The sequence below is a fragment of the Danio rerio genome, chromosome 20 (genome assembly GCF_049306965.1).
Source record: "Danio rerio strain Tuebingen ecotype United States chromosome 20, GRCz12tu, whole genome shotgun sequence".
NCBI classification, from domain to species: Eukaryota; Metazoa; Chordata; class Actinopteri; order Cypriniformes; family Danionidae; genus Danio; species Danio rerio.
Genome location: NC_133195.1, coordinates 34,074,981 through 34,096,594, shown reverse-complemented (window position 1 = coordinate 34,096,594; position 21,614 = coordinate 34,074,981). Strand labels below are relative to the sequence as shown.

Sequence of the window (21,614 nt, the reverse complement as noted above, 5' to 3'; positions counted from 1 at the left end):
TGATTTGACTGTACTGTAAACGCGTGATAATTTTCCCCTCTTTGAAAGACTGACAAAGACGTGAGCAAATCATTTTCAGGTATGAGGCGTTAAAGCGCATTTGATTGGACTGCAGAACTGAAGAAACTGCCCCGTCCCGCCTACTTTTGAATAGTGGTTTGAACGAAAGAGATTCGGACAGCTGCGGGGTAAGCTAGCGTGTAAACAAACAAAATACTTGCACTGTACCGTTGTTTTTCTTAATTATTAAGCACACTTTTTACACAAGTAGATTTATTGACATGATTAAGAACTGTTCATTCGTGATTTAAAACGATGGGTCCATGTGAGGACTCAAAATCTTCAAAATGTGGTCTGTGCTTTTTTTCTCCCCCAAATTCTGTCACTTTGAACGAACTTTCAAGGATTCAGTCTAAGAGAAGGTAAGCAACAACATTGTTCTAATGGCCTACACAGGATAGATAACCTTTGCATTTGTTAAGGATTAATGTAACAAAAGGGTGACTTGTGCATCAATTTCTAAAAAGGTTCTAACGTTACACAGGCCCACAAAAGACAGAAATGTAATTAAAAAGTCAACTAAAATTATCATGTTTTAATATTTTTTCCACTTTGAGATTTTTTTTTCTACCATCATCAGTGGCCTTTTTTTAAACAGGTATTTAACATTTTATTAAATTTAAGGATTTTTGTTAGGAGTGTCCATCCTGGAGATCTACCGTCCTGCAGAGTTGCAACCTTGAAAAAACGCACCTGTCTAGAGCTGAGCCACAGCTAGGGGGAGCATGAGCTCTCGCTCATCCTCTTATAAGCTGTTTTAATGCGTACACCAACCCCACCCCTAACCCTACCCCCAGTGACATCACTCGTAGAAGAAGTGCAAAAAAGGAGGAGCGAGAGCTCAAGCTCCCCCTCGCTGGAGCTCAGCTCTACCCAAATGGCTCTGCAGCGAGCACCACTTGTTAATTGGGCCTACCAAGTGCTCCTTCAGATCCTATTTTGTTGTGTTTGATCAGAGTTGGAGCTGAACTCTACAGGAAGAACTCTTCTTTATATATGTATAAAGAAAACGATATCAGAAACAATAATAATTTCAATGCATTAATACTTTGTGCACTGTCACAAAACTGCCACTCACACACATACAACTTTTCCGTATGTGCTAAACAAAATGATGTCCATTCTTAGAAGCCCACATAATTATAAATAAACTATCTTCACAAAAAACTTAGTTAAGCTATTTAATCATTATTTTAAACTATTTAGGTTGTAATGAGGACATTTTTTTATCCTTTAAGTATTTTACTTTGCAAATAAGAGTGAAAACTTCAATGTTTATTTTTTTTTGCTAAATATATGTGGTTTGCATTAACAAAGGGAAAATGAGCCTTTAATTTTATTCACTTGTCGCCAGTCTGTACCTATCTGTAGACAATGAATGCATACAATGTGTAAGATGTCTCATTTTCACTTTATTCAATCATTCATTTTCTTTTCAGCTTAGTCCCTTTATTAATCTGAGGCATGCTGTAGCGCATGTCATTTGACTTGTAGGCTCCACAAAGAAATGCCAACTAAACCAGCGAACTTCTTGCTGTGAGGTGATTGTGCTACCCACTGCGCCACCGTGATGCCCCATTTTCGCTTAATGAAAACTAAAATGTTAAATCAGCCTTTTCTAATTTTCAGAATGAAACAGTGCACCTTCAATGATAATGGAATGATTCATTAGACATTTGTCATGAACGACCTTTTCTTTGCCAGTTAACTAAGTTAAAGATGAGCAAGTGCTCTGAAAATACTGCATTTCCAGCCAATGTGCATTTCCCAAGTTCAACACAGGAAGGAGCCATTGCTTCGCTAAGCCCCAGCTGCATTAGCTTTGCAATGATTTTCAAAGTCGTGATTTAGCTGCACATAAACATCTATTCCAAATCATTTTAAGCAAATAGTTGCTTACTCAACTGTTTGATTCTATATTACATTTTTACCTTGTTTCTAAAAAAACAGCTAAATGTAATGAGTCTCTCAGCACACTGTCTTGTACAAATGTGTGTTCAAGGAAGCTTTTCGACTGGTTAGATCTGTCTTCTGAAATAGGTTTGTTCTGAAATAGGCATGCGTCAGTGTGAGCATGTGTGTTTGTGCTTAGCCGGGTATCTTAGCAGGGTCAAAGTGCAGTGTCCAGCTGGCCCTGTCCACAAGAGATCATTTCTATTTGTGTTTGTAGGCCAGCACTGATAACCCAAACACCACATGCATAAGTAGGGTACAAGCGCGCCCACAACCCCCACCGCCCGTCCTCCACCCTCATCGTTTTGTGAAGGCGGCTGAAAAGTTTGTTCTTGCTCATGAGTAATATGATTTTTCTCAATATCACAGTGTTTGTGATAAAAAGCACCACTGTTAGGCAGAAGTTTGAAACAGACTGCACTATAAACGAGTGGGTGAATTTGTTGTGTGGGATGTGTAAAGTAGGCCCACTTAGATTGTTCAAATCACAATAGAGATTCATTTGTGAAATATGCTTCTGCTTACAATAGCACTCCAATAAACACAGGAAGAACATGCTGTTATGTGAATGCTCAGCAAAGTTTTAAATCAATAACACAATAGTGTCTTTATACACTAACTGACAAAAGTCTTGTCATCGATCCAGGTTGTAAGAGCAACACATAATAACTTGATTTTTAGTTGATCATTTGGAAAAGTAGGGCGTCATGGTGGCGCAGTAGGTAGTGCTGTCACCTCACAGCAAGAAGGTAGCTGGTTTGAGCCTCAGCTGGGTCAAAAGGCGTTTTTGTGTGGAGTTTGCATGTTCTCCCCACATTTGCGTGGGTTTTCTCCGGTGCTCCGGTTTGCCCCACAGTCCAGAGACAAGCAGTACAGGTGAATTGGGTAGACTAAATTGTCCGTACTGTATGAGTGTAAATGAGTGTGTATGGATGTTTCCCAGAGATGGGTTGCGGCTGGAAAGGCATCCACTGCTTAAAACATGTGCTGGATAAGTTGGCGGTTCATTCCGCTGTGAGCTTTATTGAGCATGTCTGGGGTAAGATGACGGAGGAGAAGGTGAAGATGAATTCAAGGAATCTTGATGAACTCTGGGAGTCCTGCAAGAACGCTTTCTTTGCCATTCCAGATGACTTTAAGTTATTTGAGTAATTGCAGAGATGTATGGATGCAGACTTCCAAGCTCATGGGAGTCACACTAATTCTTTTTTCCAATGCACCATGACTTTATTTTCTATACTGTACATTATTTCTGTTAGGTGACAAGACTTTTGTCTAAGCAAAGTCAGACCTTACTGTTCTAATTAAATCGTTAAAAATTGAGATATGATCAGATTTTATTTTGGTAAAATGAGCATAATATAGTGTCATTTGCCTTTCATATAAGCCACTTCTGATACTAAATGATCAACTTCGAGTCAAGTTATTATTTGTTGTTCCTAAGACTTGGGTAGGCGACAAGACTTTTGTCAGGTAGTGTATACAATCAGAAACTCTGACTGCAATGATATACTTTTATTGATGTCTGTTTTTTTGTTTTGTTTTTGTTTTTTTTCATCTTGTTTTAGTAAGAACTGGCTGTACACATCTTGTCCTGGGCCTCCTCCCCTCTGTCACAGCGAATGAGAAACGCCTGCCTTACTCCTGTTAACCTGGAAAATATTTCTCACCTTTTCCATGAGAGTCTCTTTTTTTTTCACCAGGGAATTAAAGGTAGGAGAACAGCACATTTAAAGCTTGCTATTACCAACATTTGAAACCAGTATATTTTTTTGTGAAACAGCTCTGTGTTAAAGATATTTATTTATATATTACATTTTATGGATAAGCATGTTGCCATGACAACTATGTTCAACTACAGTAAGAAATTACTATCCCTGTCTCTTTGGTCCAAAAACACACCACAGATTTAAGAGCTTGAGGGAAACAACAACAACAATTTTAGCACACAATACTACTATTAAATCTTCAACAAAAACAACAAAAAGGCCTCTCCTATACATAGCAACCGAGAACACAGGAAAGGAGGATTAAATTAAAATAAAAATACGTAAAGTTTTTAAGTATTCTAAAGTACAGTCACAGTTTACTATGAACAATACTCACCAATTTGGAGCTTAACCCTGAGATGCAATTGTATAAAACCACTTTATACAATTTGAAAGATCTGACTTTTAATGAATAAAAACTAACATTGTTACTGTAACTCATAAGAAACTAAAGTTTCTTTTATCAACTGAAGCAATGCTTGTGCTAATATTGTCAATGGACAAGGTTAGATGGGGTTTAAAATCCTTAAAGGTGCAGTATGTAAGTTTGACACCCAATGGTTGAACTAGGTATTACATTCCTGAATTAAAACAAATGCAAGCGCAGGTTACCAGATTAAGGAGCAAGTCTGACGGTCGAGCCTAAAGGCTGATTTAAATCATGTTCTAAATAAAAGCAAAGGCACAGGGTAGAGGGAATATTTTCCATATTAAAAGGAGTTTTTGTTCTGACAAACACCTCAAATTGATATTTCAAAAATGGTTTCTATTTCTCACAGGTGAACAACAGAAAACTAACAAGTGTTTGTGTTAAATGCTAATAATATGAGTTTGAATACCATTTTACATGACATTTATTGCCATTCTACTGAAAGCAACAGCAGATAATTCAACTCAGATCTTGAAAATAAAATAAACCTTAAGAAATTGAACTTCAGATCTGTGAAAATAAAACGCATATCAGTGATTCAGCATGTACAATTAATAATGTTAAAGTGGTTTAATATGTATTAATTAGATTATAAACCTAACCGTTTCGTGAGTGAGGGAATATTCTGTGCTTCTGAATGGCTGCATTTACATTTCTCTGGAATAGTCTGGTGCAAACAGCCAAATTGATTATCACTGCAAATCTCATCACATAACGTACTGTTAGGACACAGTGTTACATTGTAACCTACTCACCTAATGCTTACATTTGTAATATTTGTATTATTTGCTTATTAATACCCTCATGTGGAACTAAGAATCTGGGTCTTATTTCAAATATCAATGTCCACCGGAGGTCGCATTTCGGTCTCGGACGCATGCTGAATGAATAAACGAAATACGCAGTTTTCCACAAAGGCAACCCGCTGTGCTGAAATATAATTGACTAAACTGTCATTGGGTGGGTTAAAAAGAACCAAAACAAAGACAGACATTTCGGCATGTAATGCACATTTTCAAAGCAGAATATCTGACTTCAGCATTGTTTTTCAGATAAACAAGAATGTTCACATAGCGCGTTTCTTAAATATCTGAAAACATATTAAGATATTTAATAAGAGTCAAAAACTTACATACAGCACCTTTAACACATTAATGCATCAAAATGTTTGCTTACATTCCTAATAAAATATAATTAAAAACAGCTAAGAATCAGCTTCAAAATCAAGCATAGATTTGGATTTCTTAAATTCTACTAATTTTGACAAATCAATAAATCGAATGCATTTAACAGCAAAGGTTTGATGTGAAATTCCGTTATTTCGATAACACGGATTTCTTAGCTATTGTTTTTATCAGTGCTTATACTTATTTTCCAACAAACAATTCAACATATTATCTGCTTAAACTACACTGTGTATATGTCAGCACATTAAAATATGCATAAGTGAACAGGCTGAAATGGAAAAAATGTTATAGTGGTTTGGATACACCAGGTCCTGCCTTGTAAACTGTTAAAATTAAGATAAAATTATAAAATTTCACAATCACAGTTAAATATACTGTTAATATTTATCTCTCAAACTCACATACACACACACAACGGCTTCATCCACCAAAAAAAAAAAAAAGCCCGCACCAAACAACTATCGTATTTGTAAAAAAAAAAAAAAAAAAAAAAAGATTGTATCATAGAGTACTGTTGTCAGTCCAGTAGAGGCACTTTCTGGAATCCTGTGTGAAAAAGGATTTAAGCTTTGATGGATTGGTTCATCTCTAGTGCATTCACTTCAGTGTTCTTTGTGTTGGGCTTTGAGCCAAGAGCTTCAGCTTCTTCCAAAGTGGAGGTAAGGGGCTCTCCCAGAGTCTCTGGCAGAAACATAGTCAAGATCCCAATGATGAACGCCAGAATTCCCACGATGAGCTACAAAATAAATAGGAGAGAAAAAAATGTAACATTACCAGGTCGAAACTGGGTCTGTAATATTAATTCCTGTGTTTTTATCTTTTACTTCTAATAATACGGAGGGTTACAGTTAGTTCATGTGAACACTGAAATAGTTAATCTGTGTAGCCTTGTGGAATTGGTACATACCTGCGGCAGATAGATCCAGATGTCAGCAAGGTAAACACAGAAAGGAGCCACAACACTTCCCACCCGACACATCATACTACCACTCCCTACAGCCAAAGACCTGCCGGACCAGATACATATACAGTATAGTTGAAGTCAGAATTATTGGCCCTCTTAGGAATTTATTATTTCTTTTTCAAATATTTTCCAAATGATGTTTAACAGAGCAGGGATTTATTCCACAGCATTACGTATTTTAGTCCTATGTCACGTTGCGGAGGGCTTCAAAATCAGTGGGATTTGGGTCCTATTTTAACATCAGGAAATAAAAAAAAGAGACTTTTTGTGTTTCTGTCATTCCAATATGACTGTGTACACACTATACCTGCACACAATTCTGTCCAAACAGCTTACAAAAGATGATTTTCATAATAGGTGCCCTTTAAGCAATATTTTTTTGACTGTTTACAGAACAAACCATCATTATACAATGATTTGCCTAATTAACCTAATTAAGCCTTTAAAAAAACATTCGTGCATGTATGTATGTATGTATGTATGTATGTATGTATGTATGTATGTATGTATGTATGTATGTATGTATATATATATATATATATATATATATATATATATATATATATATATATATATATATATATATATATATATATATATAAATAATTCTGACCCAATTTCTGTTTAACAGACAGCATATTTTTTCAACACATTTCTTAACGAAATAGTTTTATTAACTCATTTATAATAACTGATTTATTTTATCTTTGCCATGATGACAGTAAATAATATTTGACTAGATATTTTTCAAGACACTTCTATACAGCTTAAAGTGACATTTAAAGGCTTAACTAAGTTAATTAGGTTAACTAGTCAGATTAGGGTAAGGCAAGTTATTGTATAACGATGGTTTGTTCTGTAGACTATTGAAAAAAATATAGCTTAAAGGGGCTAATAATTTTGATCTTAAAATGGTGTTTAAAACAAATAAGACTTTCTCTAGAAGAAAAAATATTATCAGACATACTGTGAAACATTCTGTGCCCTGTTAAACATAATTTGTGGGGGAAAAAATCTAAATCAAAGGGGGGCTAATAATTCTTACTTCAACCTTATGTCTTTGTCAGATGTATTCAGCAAAAGAACCGATCCAATATGCAAAAACAACATGTACTGTATTTGAACACAATATATTTCATTCAATGGTTTTTGACTTTTCATTTATTTTCAGGAAAATGCTAACTTTTAAAAACAGGATCAACAAAAGTGATGGTAGTTTGACAGCATTGTAGTGGTACACAATGCTTTTATTTTGGCAGAACTACTGTATTTCTTTAGGATTGAAACACTCTACACATTGTTTTTTTCTGGATGGGTCAGAGCTTGCCTAAAGATTTAGAAATTTATCAAATTTCCCATGCAGAGATCAGCCACATATTTCTTCTTGAGTTTGACTTTTAAAAGCATCCTGAAATGGCAGTGTGGGATCCTTCCTAGTTCATTCTTATAATATAAATGTTTACAGTGCAATCAATTCTATGATGCCAAATTCTGTTCTGTGGTGTGTTCCAGGCTTTACTGTGGACAACTCCATTTTCTGTTTTAGAATGAGACATACCTGATGATTGTGGGGTAAAGCTCACAGGTGTACAAGTAAATCAGACCAAATGCAATGGCAATGGCGAATTTTCCTGTCATACTCAAGACTATAGCCAATACTTCAACATCCTGAAACAAAGAGAGAGAACCACACAGTTAAACTACAGCATATTCATCTGCAACAATGTTTTGGCAATCAGCTGTTGCGAGATGTTGCCAGCAGCAGGCCATAGTAGGGCTGCATTAAATGTGGGATCAGACACAAGTCTAAACGTCCCCCAGACATGTTCCCTTTAACCCCCTCTCAGAAGCAGGCAGCTGCCATATGTATAAACAGCTACCTTAGATGACAGGTCTATTTAAAGATTTTTTGGAGCAACGGCGGCTGTACTCAAGCCACATTGGGATATTTCAGATGTCAGCAGTGTAACTATTAGCGATGAGGGGTGGCGTGATGTTGATGGAATATCAACCCACTAACATGATCAGTTAAGTTTGTGTTTTCAGTGACTTGCTAGTGACCAAGACTGACTGAGATATTTCTTGAAAATTTCAGACCAACTGCAATACTTTAATACAGTTAAATTGTCAATATGGTAGTACTTATTTACTTATAAGGCCACACAGAATCTACAGATATTGTTTGCTATTTCTGCACAGAATTTAGTAAAAATTAAAACATGAGGGTTAATGCTGAATCATTCTAGAATATAGTAACTAAATAAAATGTAAACAAAGTGGTAAACAAAGTTTTTCACAAATCCTTTTAAAGTCCAGTACATAAATCACTAGAAAATTGTATTGAAAAATGATTTAATAAAACTTCATGCTGTTTTTTTTCTGTGGCTCAAAAGTTAATAGTTAACCTTTGTATTTATGTGAATTGATTTTTGTAATGCTTTGTTGGCTGAAGGTTCAAAAGCAGGTGCAAAACTCTAGAATTCTCACAAGGACCAGTGTGCAACACAGCACATTAGACTTATCTTAGGAAAATTGCATAAGTTGCTTCCTATCAGTTTTAATATTGATTTTAAAAAAAATCTCATGCTTGCTTATAAAGACTTGAATGAAAGCCTTAGCTCCTTAGACTGAACTTTTAACCCCTGATGTCCCTTTGTGCGCTCTATGGTCTTCTGAAGCTGTTTTAACTGTTTAAACTGTGGGCTAAGGTTTATTTAATGTTTGTTTGTTTTTTTTCTCATATGCATGTAAAGTGCTTTTATGCGCTACTTTTGAAAGTGCCAAAGCAATTTGTTGTTATTGTTATTATTTTTAGTATTATTATTAGAATTAGTAGTAGAAGTAGAAAAGGAGAAGGAAAACTCCGGATGTCAATGGCCACCAGTTTCTAATATTCTTTTGTAATCAATAGGAGAAGGAAAACTAAGTTTGAAACAAGTTCATGGTTGAGTAACTTATAACAGAATTGTCATTTTTGGATGAATTATCTCATCACTGTACTTTATGTCTGCCATATTGTCTAGAAAGTGGGCTAAACTAATATATAATCAAACTCTGCCAACAAAATAAAAAAGTGTTATCATTAACGTTATATTAACATTAACTTAGTAGTTTATCAATGTGAATTGTGGTTGTAGAAACTCCCTAACGCTTGTCATCTTTAATCAATAATTGACTGCAGTATGTGAAATGTCTAAATACATAAAATAGTAACAAACTGTTTCAGAAAGACCTATTACTTTAGGTGAGTTGCACATCCACTGGAACAAAACAAAACTACTGTATCTTAGCAATACAACTATTGCTTATGGTCGATTTGACTAAGATAACATGACAAATGTAGTTTAATCATTAATACTAAATAGAACATCTTTTAAAGCAGTTAGAAAGTAATTACTTCAAACCAAATACATTCTCGTAGCCATTGTTTGGAATGAATCACTTAATTAAATCACTTAATACTGATTTAATGACTCACTCATAATAAGAGTGACTGGTTTCCTTGCTTTCACTCTGACTCTGTGCTTTATAAAAAATGTTTTGAATCATTGCCTGCATCCTAAATCTCAGTCTTTGATAGATACTTATTTTTAATAAATAATTCCTTTGCAACCATTAGTATCAATGTGTGTGATATATATTTAATTTGGATGAACTACATTGCCATGTTATCAATGTACAGTAGGTTTGTGTTTGTTTACCAGTGGAATTCTGACAATTATTTTAAGTGCATACTATGCAATTTCAGATGCAGCAATAGCACACATAAAGACAGCCCCTTGTTGCCACCTACAGTACTATGAACTAATGTAAGCAATTATATAATTTTTTAGATTTTATAATTGTGTTTATATATACTTTTAAAGAAGAAATCTATATAGATATTTTTATTATTATAAATTCTTCCAACATTTGCAAACAATAATGGTTAAAACAATTCTAAAATACATTGAGTACATTTAAGTTTTTGTCCAGCAATTTAACATACATTCTGTACTGACGTATAGGGCATGTGCATACATGAGTTACTCAAGAACCAAGACTAATTCTGAAACCTGCAGATATGCAACTCAAGTCAACACGTTAAGGAAGCTGCCACTTGTTTTTAGTGAATTTGGCACTGACTTTGAGGAAAAGTAGTCCATTTTTTATTTATTTATTTATTTTTTACTACTTCTAACATATTCAAATGATTTTTTTATGTGCAAATAATTCCCACTGTCAGATGCTTAAACAGTGGTCTCGTGACACCAAAGATAACATCATATGAATATCTGCATTGATGCAATGTCTAACAGACAGCTGGATATTAATTATTAATTTCAAGCCAGACAAGTTTGACAGTCTGTGTGACATGCACAATATGATTTTAGGCATGTTTTGACTTGCTCCATTTCGGATGCTCTGGTCAATACAGAGAAAAAAGAAAAGAAAAAACAGAATTGTTTATCCGAAATAGCCTCAAATGGAAAGTTCGATAATAATAATAAGCTTTTTATAGGATGTTTTTTTTTTGTGTTGAACACAAAATAAGATATTTTGAAGAAAGTTGAAAACCTGTAACCATTAATCTCAATAGTAATAGTGACTAATTCTATGAAAGGCAATGGTTACAGGTTTCCAGCTTTCTTCAAGTACACACATACACACACACACACTTCCATACAACTATATATATATATATATACATATATATATGTGTGTGTGTATATATATATATATATATATATGTGTGTGTGTGTGTGTGTGTGTGTGTGTGTGTGTGTGTGTGTGTGTGTGTGTGTGTGTGTGTGTGTGTGTGTGTGTGTGTGTGTATATATATATATATATATATATATATATATATATATATATATATATATATATATATATATAAACAATTCAGGTTTCCAGCTTTCTTCAAAATTTATTATGTAGTGTTCAATAGAAGAAAAAATCTATCCTATAAAAACCTAATTATTATTATTATTATAATTATTATTCATTCATTCATTTTCTTGTCGGCTTAGTCCCTTTATTAAGGGCAGCCGCAACCCATCTCTGGGAAACATCCACACACACTACGGACAATTTAGCCTACCCAATTCACCTGTACCGCATGTCTTTGGACTGTGGGGGAACCGGAGCACCCGGAGGAAACCCACGTGAACGCAGGGAGAACATGCAAACTCCACACAGAAACGCCAACTGAGCCGAGGCTTGAACCAACGACCCAGCGACCTTCTTGGCTGTGAGGCAACACCACTACCTACTGCGCCACTAATTCGCCTATTATTATTATCATTATCTATTTATTTATTATTATTTTTTTTTAAATATAAAAAAACTGAAACTGGTATAAAATTCGTGAAAGAAATTGATGTCAGATTTTTCTTTGTTTGGTGAACTGTTGCTTTAAAGGTGTTCCAATACCACAAATCCTACTAGGGAGTTAGAAGTGAGGGTTTCATAGCGAAGAACATAGTCCTCTTCTAATCTACACAAGCTTTTGCACTAAATTCACATCCTCTAAATAGAATAGACGGTGCTTTTAAAACCTTGTTGCTATACCAACACAGCTGCCAGTATGTTGTCACAATGATTACACGCCCCTTTCCATAGTACATGAGGTGGGTTGTGTGTGCCGTGACCAATCGTTTTATAATAAACACAAGTCAAAAATATAATAAATACAAACGTATAACTTGTCTCACTACCATTTACTCACACTTGTCAGTTTATGGAATATGGGACCTGTTAAAATCAAAACTTAAAAGTATAATAAATGTATCACTGCTGTTAAAGCTCTACGGAAAGAAACCGGAGAAATTGGGTGCAGAAAGATTCATTAAATACAGAACATGAGATGCAAGCAGCTGCCTCAGTTACCATGTGAAAAACAAACACACGCACACATGCACTCTGCTGCCAGGGTTAATCATTCATTTCAATAATCACCCAGTTCCTCCCAGGAACTAAATGATGATTACAACACTAGCTTGCATATTGCATATTGATTCTAGGTCAATCAGAACAAAAATCAATTTGAGACACGTACTTCCCTCAAAATAGTAATTTCTTTTGTGCTTCATTTATTGCTCAAAACGGCCTGCCAACTGCCATAAATGCTCTATGAAATTAAAGGCCCCACTTTATTTTGAGTGCCCTTAACTACTAGGCACTCACGTCAACAAATTATTACAATGTTCTTATTGTGTTCGTCTTGTATTGTGCTTGAGGTACTATTGAAGTGTTGAACAGTATAGTTTGGTAGTAGTGTGGGTTCAATTGTAAGGGATGTAATTATAAATGCAATTACAGAAATGAATTACACGGAGATACATTTTAAAATATAAGTAAAAGCACTCTTGTACATAATAAGTGGATTGCACCAAATGATTAATTTAAATGTCAGTACAGTGTAATATAACTAAAGCTAACCTAAAGCAGTACCAAACTGAGAAATAGCGTTTAGATTTCTGTGTAGCAAATTCATTTTAAAGTGTGTGTTTTTCTTAAAAGCTCAACAAAACTTCACTATCTATTTTCTAAAAGAACGTTCTTAAATGAATAAACCAATGATGTTTGCAGTTGTTCTCCAGTTATTTGTGCCACTTATATGCACTCCTGATAGCTAACATTCATCTGCCTTCACTCTTAGCTTAACACCCAAATCTCAGTTTAACCGATAGCCGATGCACTAAGCAAAGTCCCTCAGTTGAAGGGTTTATTGGAGCTACACTGTCAACTGTACAGACATCAATTGATTGATTGATTGATTGATTGATCAATCGATTGATTGAGCAAAAGTTATTAGCAATCCTTTTTTAAAAATAAGCATATTTTGTTTTCTATTATGTATGTGTGTGTGTGTGTGTGTGTGTGTATACACACACACACACACACACACACACACACACACACACACACACACACACACACACACACACACACACACACACACACACACACACAGGGTGGGCCTTTTATATGGATACATCTTAATAAAATGGGAATGTTCCTGTTTGTGGCACATTAGTATATGTAAGGGGGCAAACTTTTCAAGATGGGTGGTGACAATGGTGGCCATTTTGAAGACGGCCACCGCCGGAGAAATGCCAGCACAGGCTTCAAGTATCTGTAGTTTCCAGTGCTGCATATCTTGTATCTTCCCAATAAGTTTGATGTGTCAAATGACCCTCTTCCTAAAAGTTCCAAAAGTTGGATCCAGGATGGTCGACTTCAAAATAGCCACCATGGTCACCACCCATCTTGAAAAGTTTTCCCCCTCACATATACTAATGTGCCACAAACAGGACATTAATTATATATAATAATATAATAATGTTTAAAATTTGCAATGCAAGCATTTTGCATCATGTTTTACCATAAGAGCCTCCTTCAATACCACCAATTTGATGCCATAACTAAAAGTAAAACATTCAACAATTTACAATGATGTGTTTCATTGTAATTAAACTGCTATATTTGAGTTTGCATGTTCCTCAATAGATCTCATACCTGGGGCACCACAATAATAAGCATGCAGGCCACTCCACCGAGCAGTAGAGCCGGGGCACATGTCTTCTTCCTACCAAACCGATCCATTGCAAAGCAGCCAATCAGGTACGAAGGAACCTCAACAGCACCTAACAACAGCCAGAAAAAGTATATTGAATGTACTGCTAATGTAGTATAATATGAAAATTAATTCAGTGCAAGGTTATATCCTAAAGGTGTTTAAATGTTTTTGTCAGTTTTGTTGTATTTTCATAAACAAATTTTGATCTAAAATTAGCAGTTTGACTAAATATAATTGTTTTATTGAAAAAGGTTTGTGCTCGTGCTCATAAGTTTAAAACCACTGAATAGCAATCTGCATTAAGCTTTTAAAGTGTTAGTTCACCCAATAAAAAGTCTGTTGTCAATAATCCACACTCATGTTGTTCCAGTCCCTCTCATCTTTGGAACACAAATTATCTAGATATTTTAGATGATTTTCGATAACCACCTCATCCTCCATTGACTGCAATGGTTTTGAGACATACATAGTCCAGAAAAAAACTGTAAAAATGACCCTGTTCACCTATGACTTCTGTGTCAGATTGGGATGTGAATTTACCACAGGCAATATGCTGCTGTAATGGCAACACATCATACTGTCTGTAGTGTATGCACTCCCTAACCTGATGCAGGAGAGAAGACAAAGGCAAATAAAGTAATTTGTTTATTATTGCACAAAGGTGTTTTTGGCACTTTGATGTGATTCACTTCAACTGTAATCACATGAAGTTACATGGAATGGTTTAATTATGTTTTTGGTTCCCTTTACTGGACTTCTCAGGACTGCAGCTGTATAGAAGATGAGAGAGCGCTCAGATTTCATCCAAAATATTCAGAAGACAAACGTAGGTCTCAGAGGATAAGAACGACATGAGGTTGAGTAATTATTAACATAATTTTTATTTCTGGCTGGACTAACCCTTAAAGGAAAATGCTAAATTATTGAAGAATGGTCACATGTGTACAAAATGTCATTTGTCAATAGGTACATATTCCAGGTGCTTTGGGGGCAACCAATAAGTAAAAGTTAGGATTTTAATTTCAATTTTTTTGTTTTGTTTTTCAATTTTATACAGAATCCTATTGTATACCACCAAAACACAGGTAGTATAAGTCACACTTTGAAATGGCAATAAAACAACACAATGTAAAAATGTACAGAATTGTCCCTGTATGAATAAGTGCACAAACCACTCCTGTGATGCTTTTATAATACTCCTCCATCAAATTTAACAGCTACACGCTCCATTCATTGTTATAGCAAGACAATAGAAAACAGCCCATTATTTGAAAAAAAAAAAAAAATATATATATATATATATATATATATATATATATATATATATATATATATATATATATATATATATATATATATATATATATATATATATATAACATGTTTAAAATGACATAAGACTGCATCAATACATGCGCACACATTAGTCACATTACCAGCCAAGAAGAGGTTGATATACTGGTTTCCTCCCAAGTTGACAGAGCCCAGGCTAAAGACGTAGTATCCCAAGCTTCCGATAAACCAGATAGCCCAGCAGGTGGCACTACGGCCAGCCATTTTCAAGCTTCCAAACATGTCCAGCATGCTCAGCCTTTTCTCAACTTCCATTGCCTGTTTATTATCCTTCAGTGGTGTTCTATCACATCCATCTTGTAAATCTGACACCTAAGATCAGTGAAGCATTGGAAGTAAACATTAGTTTACCACATTGCTTACAAAACTTCTAATTTTTTTATTAATCCCTTACAATATTATAATATTTATAATATTATCAGGAAAGTGTATAGGTTCAAATTTTAGTGTAGGTTTGTAATTGTAAAAAATGTGATGAAATATGTTCTATTTGCTACTATCATTGCACATTTTGATAATATACTGCATGTGTAGTAGATTTTGAAGTTTTCGTGCATTTCTTTTTATGTACATTTTAACACACAGTACCAATTTATTACTGTGTGCAACTTATTTCTATTTCTTTATTTTAACATGAGGTGCCCATCAATTTTTACAGAATGTTTTAAATCAATTCAATTATGGTGGAACTACCTTTTTTTTCCAAAAGATTCTGAAAAATGTCTGCTATCTGCATAATTATGACAGAATTCTGTGCATTGCTATTGAGTGAGTCTACCTTAAGTGTGGGTGGCAGGCCATTGATGTAGGCCATAGTGTCCAACAGCTCCTGGGCCTCCTTGTACCGGCCTTTAGCCATCAGGTAGAAAGGCGTTTCAGGAAACTTCCAGCAGTAAAGTAAGAACGGGGAGGTACTGAGTGTGAGGATGATCTGGTAGATCCACCAGACGCGAACAAGGTAACCCACTAGAGCCACTACCATAATGCCAACAGCAAAGGCTGCGTGCACATGCATAGAGGTCCATGTGCGCACCTTAATTCCTGTAAACTCTGTCACGTACACAAAGACTACAACAAGATACCCACTTGATACCTGTCAACACACAGAAAGAACAATTTAGGCTAAATTAATCGACAGTCAGGTGGAAACAGCACAGATGGCAATGAAGCATTTTCTTGTATGAGTTTTTTTTTTTTTTTACCTCCAGAGATGTTGATTTTTAAAGAAATTGTTAACCCAAAAATGAAAATATGCTACTCATTTATTCCATCCAAGACATAGGTGACTTTACAGTAAAACAGATTACTTAAGTAAAGTGATTGTTGAGCTCAAACTGTGGTTCTTGGTAATTCTCAGAATGCAAGTCAATGGCAAACATCACCGTGAGAGTCCAAACAAATCATAGTAAATTAACACCCATGGCTCCTGACACTGCATTAAAGTGTTATAAAATGAAATGACTGATTTGACCTCTCAAAGTGTCAGTAGCAGTTGATTAGCTTTTTATATATCACCAAGAAGCAAGGTTTCAACTAAAGATATTTGATCTAATGTTTTACAAAAAACTAAGCTACATTTTAGATGGGCTGAATGTGAGTTTATACATTTCTAGCGTGTGTGTGTGTGTGTGTGTGTGTGTGTGTGTGTTTCTACCTCATTACGATATTTTATCAAAAATTGTGGTAAATTAATTTAGCTTTCTACATAAACTGAGTTAATTACGCATTCTAAATCAATAATCTGATATATTAAAATCTAGGAAACTGTTTTAATGCAGTTGACATTCACAACTGATTTATTTTGACTTTATTTCGGCAAACAAGAAGCTTTTTGGGTGGGGGCTGTTTTTGACATGTTAAATTTGATTAGTTGTTTCTGGTCAGTTTTGTCTTAGATGATTGCACTATGATGGGATTTAGATTTTAAATTAAAATGAAACAGCAAGTAAAAAAGAGTGTGGAATAAACAAAGAAAAAAGGGAACAGATGGAAAGACTGATGTTTAAAGAAACAGCTTTAAAGGTTCCATGAAATTAAAATATAGTTTTTTTTTAGATGTTAGTATCTGTATTGTTAGTTTTTAGGATATCTAGTGTGTTTGCATGTTTTGGTTGATATTTATGTTAAGTATCGAATAAAAATGGACGTCAGTTCACAGGACTTTATCTAATCAGACTTGGCGATATCACCACCATCCCTCAGATTATGAACTACCTGCAGAATTGTAATTTAAGAGGCATTCGATGTAAGCATTTGTGAATGCAGATATAAAGGCAGACATTCAGAATATGGACCAATCAGCTTACCGTGGCGAGAAGGAATCGCATCACCACAAAGAGATAGTAGTTTCCTGTAAATGCTACCGTGACCCCAAAAATAAACTGGCACAAGCTGGTAGCCATGAGAACAGGACGTCTGCCAATTCTGGAAAAAAGTAAAGAATATATTGTTCATCATTTCCAACAGAAACCCATTTATTGAATATGCCTACAGACAACAAAGTAGATTAATATAAATGTTTTTTTTTTAATAGCTTTGTTACTTGATAATCATACAGGTAAACAGCAGTTTTAATTTAAACAAGATAAGTTTTTTATCAAAGCAACCCAGTGGGCTGTTTTTGCTTGACTTCACCTTTGTCCGTTTCAAATTTGATTCCATTCCAAATGAGACTGACATATTTAATGTCATATTGTTCTATTGCTGTAAAACTAGGACCAATCTGTGAGATGAACACAAACAAATACCTACAGTTCTCTGCTGTCTAGTGTGGAAATGGACAGTCATTACCAGCCTTCTGGAATGTGAACCTGTGGTATCCTGTTTATGTGCAACCATGCAGTGTGACTGCACATCCTGTGAAGCTCTCTTAGTGCTCTTAGCTATCTTATTGGAAATTCAAATATTTGCCAATTTGTAAAGCATTACGCCATATTTAATATTGAGGTTTAATGTAGTTTCATAACACAGAGTCAATTTGTCTTGTTATTCAAGTGCACTGTTCTGTCAGAAACTGCTGGTAAAAACTCTGACAACTTGTTTTAATATTAAATATTATTTAATAAATAATGTTTAAATTTTAGTCCAAAATATCACTTTACTCCTGTTGGTACTGTGTTCTTTAAAACGTGCCCCAATCTACACTCAAAAAAGGACGTTTGCTGTTTGTTCAAGCCACTTTTTTTTTTTTTTAATAAACTGAAACAACACAACTCAAAGTTTTTTGGGGAAACAAATTAACCTTTATGTTAAATCCACTCGTTTGTAAAGTTAATGTAATTAACAATTATCAATTGCGTGGAACTCAGCATATTTTACATTGTGCATGTACTGTATGCTCACTTTAATTCTCTGGACTGATGTACGCCATTTTATTTATCTTGTTCATCTGTTGCTTTGAATACATGGTTTATGTGGTATGAAAAATACCATACAGTTCAGTTCACCCAGAACTGAAAATTCTGTCATCATTTACTCACCCTTCACTTGTCACAAACATGTTTGACTTTCTTTCTTCTGTTGAACACAAATGAAGATATTTTGAAGAATGATATAAACTGGTAACCATTGATTGCCATAGTATTTGATTTTCCTTCTATGGATGTCAGTGGTTACCGGTGAATATGTTCTTCAACATGAAAAATAAACTTGCGTGTTTTCCTAGATTTTTTGAGTATTTAATTTAGTTTTATTTTATGTCTGATTTTTCCCCTCTCTTTTTTACACAATAAAAAACTTATAAAGGAGTGGGAACAGAGGGACAGATTTGTATAAAAAGAAAAAAGAGAATAGTGTGAGGACATCTGAAATCCTCATTGCTCTATTAAAATGCTTACAAAATGACTAAACCAATCAAGTCATTGATTTTTTTAAGGGTTAGATTCATGAGGGTGTACTGAATATAATTAATAATAATTTACCTATCTGCTGCATCCCCAAACATCAATGCTCCAATCAAAACTCCCAGCATGAAAGTTGGTTGTGTAAGCTTGGCTAGCCATTCCCTCTCGCACACCAGGTCCCAGTCTGTTACGATGCTTTGCTCAACCTCACTGTGATCATATACAAATGCACCACAAGACTCCACGGATTTGTTCCCAAAAAATTCATATTGAAAATTAATGGCATCAAGTCGCAGTGCTTTTAAACAAGGACTAAGTTCCCACTGGTCTCCTTGAGATGTCCGTACAACCACAGGTCCATCACCTGTCTTATAATGAGTCCAGATATCTGCCAGGGATGTGAAAGAAAGGTTTTTGTAGAGAACATCTGTGATATTCAAAGGAGGATTACAAAGAAATTTAGGTGTTTCGACTAAGAAAACTGAGGCCAGGTAATGTATTCCACAAGAGATGGCCTGGAAAATTGCAGCAAAGTAGAGGCATGCCTGAAACCTGAAGAGAAAGTAGAAGGTTAAATTGGAAATTAATTACTGACTGAATAACACATCCTTAAGACTCAAGGAGAAAATAATCGAGGCTATCATTGGAATTAGTTATTAGTTTGTTCATTTATTTCCTTTTCAGCTTTGTCCCTTTATTAATCTGGGGTCGCCACAGCAGTATGAACTGCCAACTTATACAGCATACAGTATGTTTTACGCAGCGGATGCACTTCCAGCTGCAACCCATCTCTAATGAAACATCCACACACACACTAATACACTACGGACAATTTAGAATACTCAATTCACCTGTACTGCATATCTTTGGACTGTGGGGGAAACCAGAGCACCCGGAGGAAACCCACGAGAATGCAGGGAGAACATGCAAACTCCATATAGAAATGCCAACTGGCCCAGCTGAAACTCGAACCAGCGATCTTCTTGCTGTGTGGCGACAGCACTACCTACTGTGCCACTGCGTCACCCAGAATTATTTTTTACTCAAGGTAAAAGGTACTGAAAGTTCCAAAAGGGCCGCAGCTATACACAGTTTAGTTCCAACCCTAATTAAACACACCTGATCAAACTAATTGAGTCCTTCAGGCTTGTTTGAAACCTACAGGTAAGTGTGTTGGAGCAGGGTTGGAACTTAACTGTGCAGGGCTTCGGCCCTCCAGGAATTGAGTTTGACACCCCTGCTTTAGGTTATAAGTTAGAGGCAGAATTGACATGGTTTTATTTATTCATTTAGTTAGTTGGTTAGTTTATTAGTTCCCGAAACTACTGAATATCCAGTTTTACATTAAACTTTTCATAACCTTCCATACAGCAGGACAAACAATATTGTAAATAGCGACATGCATTAACTGGGATGAATGCAATACAAATCTGTTTACAATATCTTTCTCCCATATTACACTGGATGTTCAAAGCGAGCAGGCAGTGTATACTTTTGTATATTCAGTATTTATCCAAAAAGAATGGAAGTGAAATGTGACACTTGCCTCATATGCGGGACTCATTGTAACATGTGAGGGAAGGACAAATTGCAACATGACCATATGATAGTTTTAAATGTTTTCTGAAATATCTATCTGAATAATGTTAGCGTATTAACTTTTTAAAATAAAATAACTGGCCAAGCTTTTTATGAATTAATTAAATACATAAATGTCGGAGTTTTTTTTTTTTGTTTGTTTGTTGTTTTTTTGCAATGAACACTGCAACCAGGACATCATGGTCATACATATAACGGGACCTAATCGCAACACAGCTGTGCATAGGTAAGAAAATTCACATTTTCACACATTCAGAAAAAAAGTGCATCGTTAGTGTCACAAAGTATCAAATAAAAGCAGGGTTCATTGTAACAGTTAAAAAGGTTCTCATCTGCACAACTTCTAGTCGGTCAAAAAAAAAACTTTAAGTGATATATAACAGACTAGACGTAAAAAAAATAAAAACGCCTTATTTTTTGTCACTCACTCATCTCCTTTGAATTCCATCTTTAACGGGTCATGGTTCGCCAAAATATTCTTATATTCAGATTAAATAAATATTCAACAATATCACTTAAATTTCTTAAGTTATGCTTGTGAAAGTATTTAAACCATGTGTGTAAACTTGTTCTACCTGCTCACCCAAGCACCTTAGCTTCGGGCGAATTTACAGAGAACCAAATTAAATGAAGAAAAAAAGATTCATAGGATTATGAATACGATATTTTATGGTCAGCATTAAATACTGACAACAAAAAATGCCTCTGACTTCGCGAGGACAAAAAAGTAGCATACCTTTTAAAGTGTCCAAGTTCGTCAAAAAGCCTCTCAACGCCGGTGGTCATTTTAGGCTGGTTTGGGTCCTCAACAGTGTGAAGAGCTCTTTACTGACTCTTTTCAATTTGTACATGTTTGAGATCATAGATCCTTAGTAGGAGGGGCGGTTTCGGCGGGG

The 21,614-nt window shown here is 35.1% G+C and overlaps 1 protein-coding gene and 1 long non-coding RNA gene across 3 annotated transcripts; one reads left to right on the top strand and one right to left on the bottom strand.

Moving 5' to 3' along the window:
• The first annotated feature begins 148 nt into the window (after positions 1-148).
• Positions 149-15,195, top strand: LOC141379313 (uncharacterized). The gene is made up of 3 exons (XR_012395861.1): positions 149-422; positions 3,582-3,726; positions 13,855-15,195. It is a non-coding gene; the product is annotated as an uncharacterized lncRNA (long non-coding RNA).
• slc22a16 (solute carrier family 22 member 16) lies at positions 3,800-21,533 on the bottom strand. 2 transcript variants are annotated; one of them, NM_001025488.1, is made up of 9 exons: positions 21,455-21,504; positions 19,198-19,671; positions 17,584-17,701; positions 16,056-16,370; positions 15,361-15,589; positions 13,864-13,991; positions 7,922-8,031; positions 6,307-6,406; positions 5,962-6,135 (listed from the first exon to the last, which is right to left on the bottom strand). In NM_001025488.1, exons 1-9 carry the CDS (start codon positions 21,502-21,504, stop codon positions 5,962-5,964), a joined length of 1,698 nt encoding a protein of 565 aa, NP_001020659.1. The 2 variants fall into 2 exon arrangements, with proteins under 2 accessions (XP_073788719.1, NP_001020659.1); XM_073932618.1 differs by lacking the exon at positions 19,198-19,671 and having other exon boundaries at positions 3,800-6,135; positions 21,455-21,533.
• Between the last annotated feature and the right edge of the window lie 81 nt (positions 21,534-21,614).

What these genes read in the sequence shown, in the direction of transcription:
- slc22a16 (NM_001025488.1), bottom strand. Translation starts at nt 21,504, where the DNA reads ATGACCACCGGCGTTGAGAGGCTTTTTGACGAACTTGGACACTTTAAA. An exon ending in GAACTTGGACACTTTAAAAG is followed by an intron (nt 19,672 to 21,454) that starts GTATGCTACTTT and finishes CTTTCTCTTCAG; the next exon opens with GTTTCAGGCATGCCTCTACT. An exon ending in CTTTACCCCACAATCATCAG is followed by an intron (nt 6,407 to 7,921) that starts GTATGTCTCATT and finishes CTGGTCCGGCAG; the next exon opens with GTCTTTGGCTGTAGGGAGTG.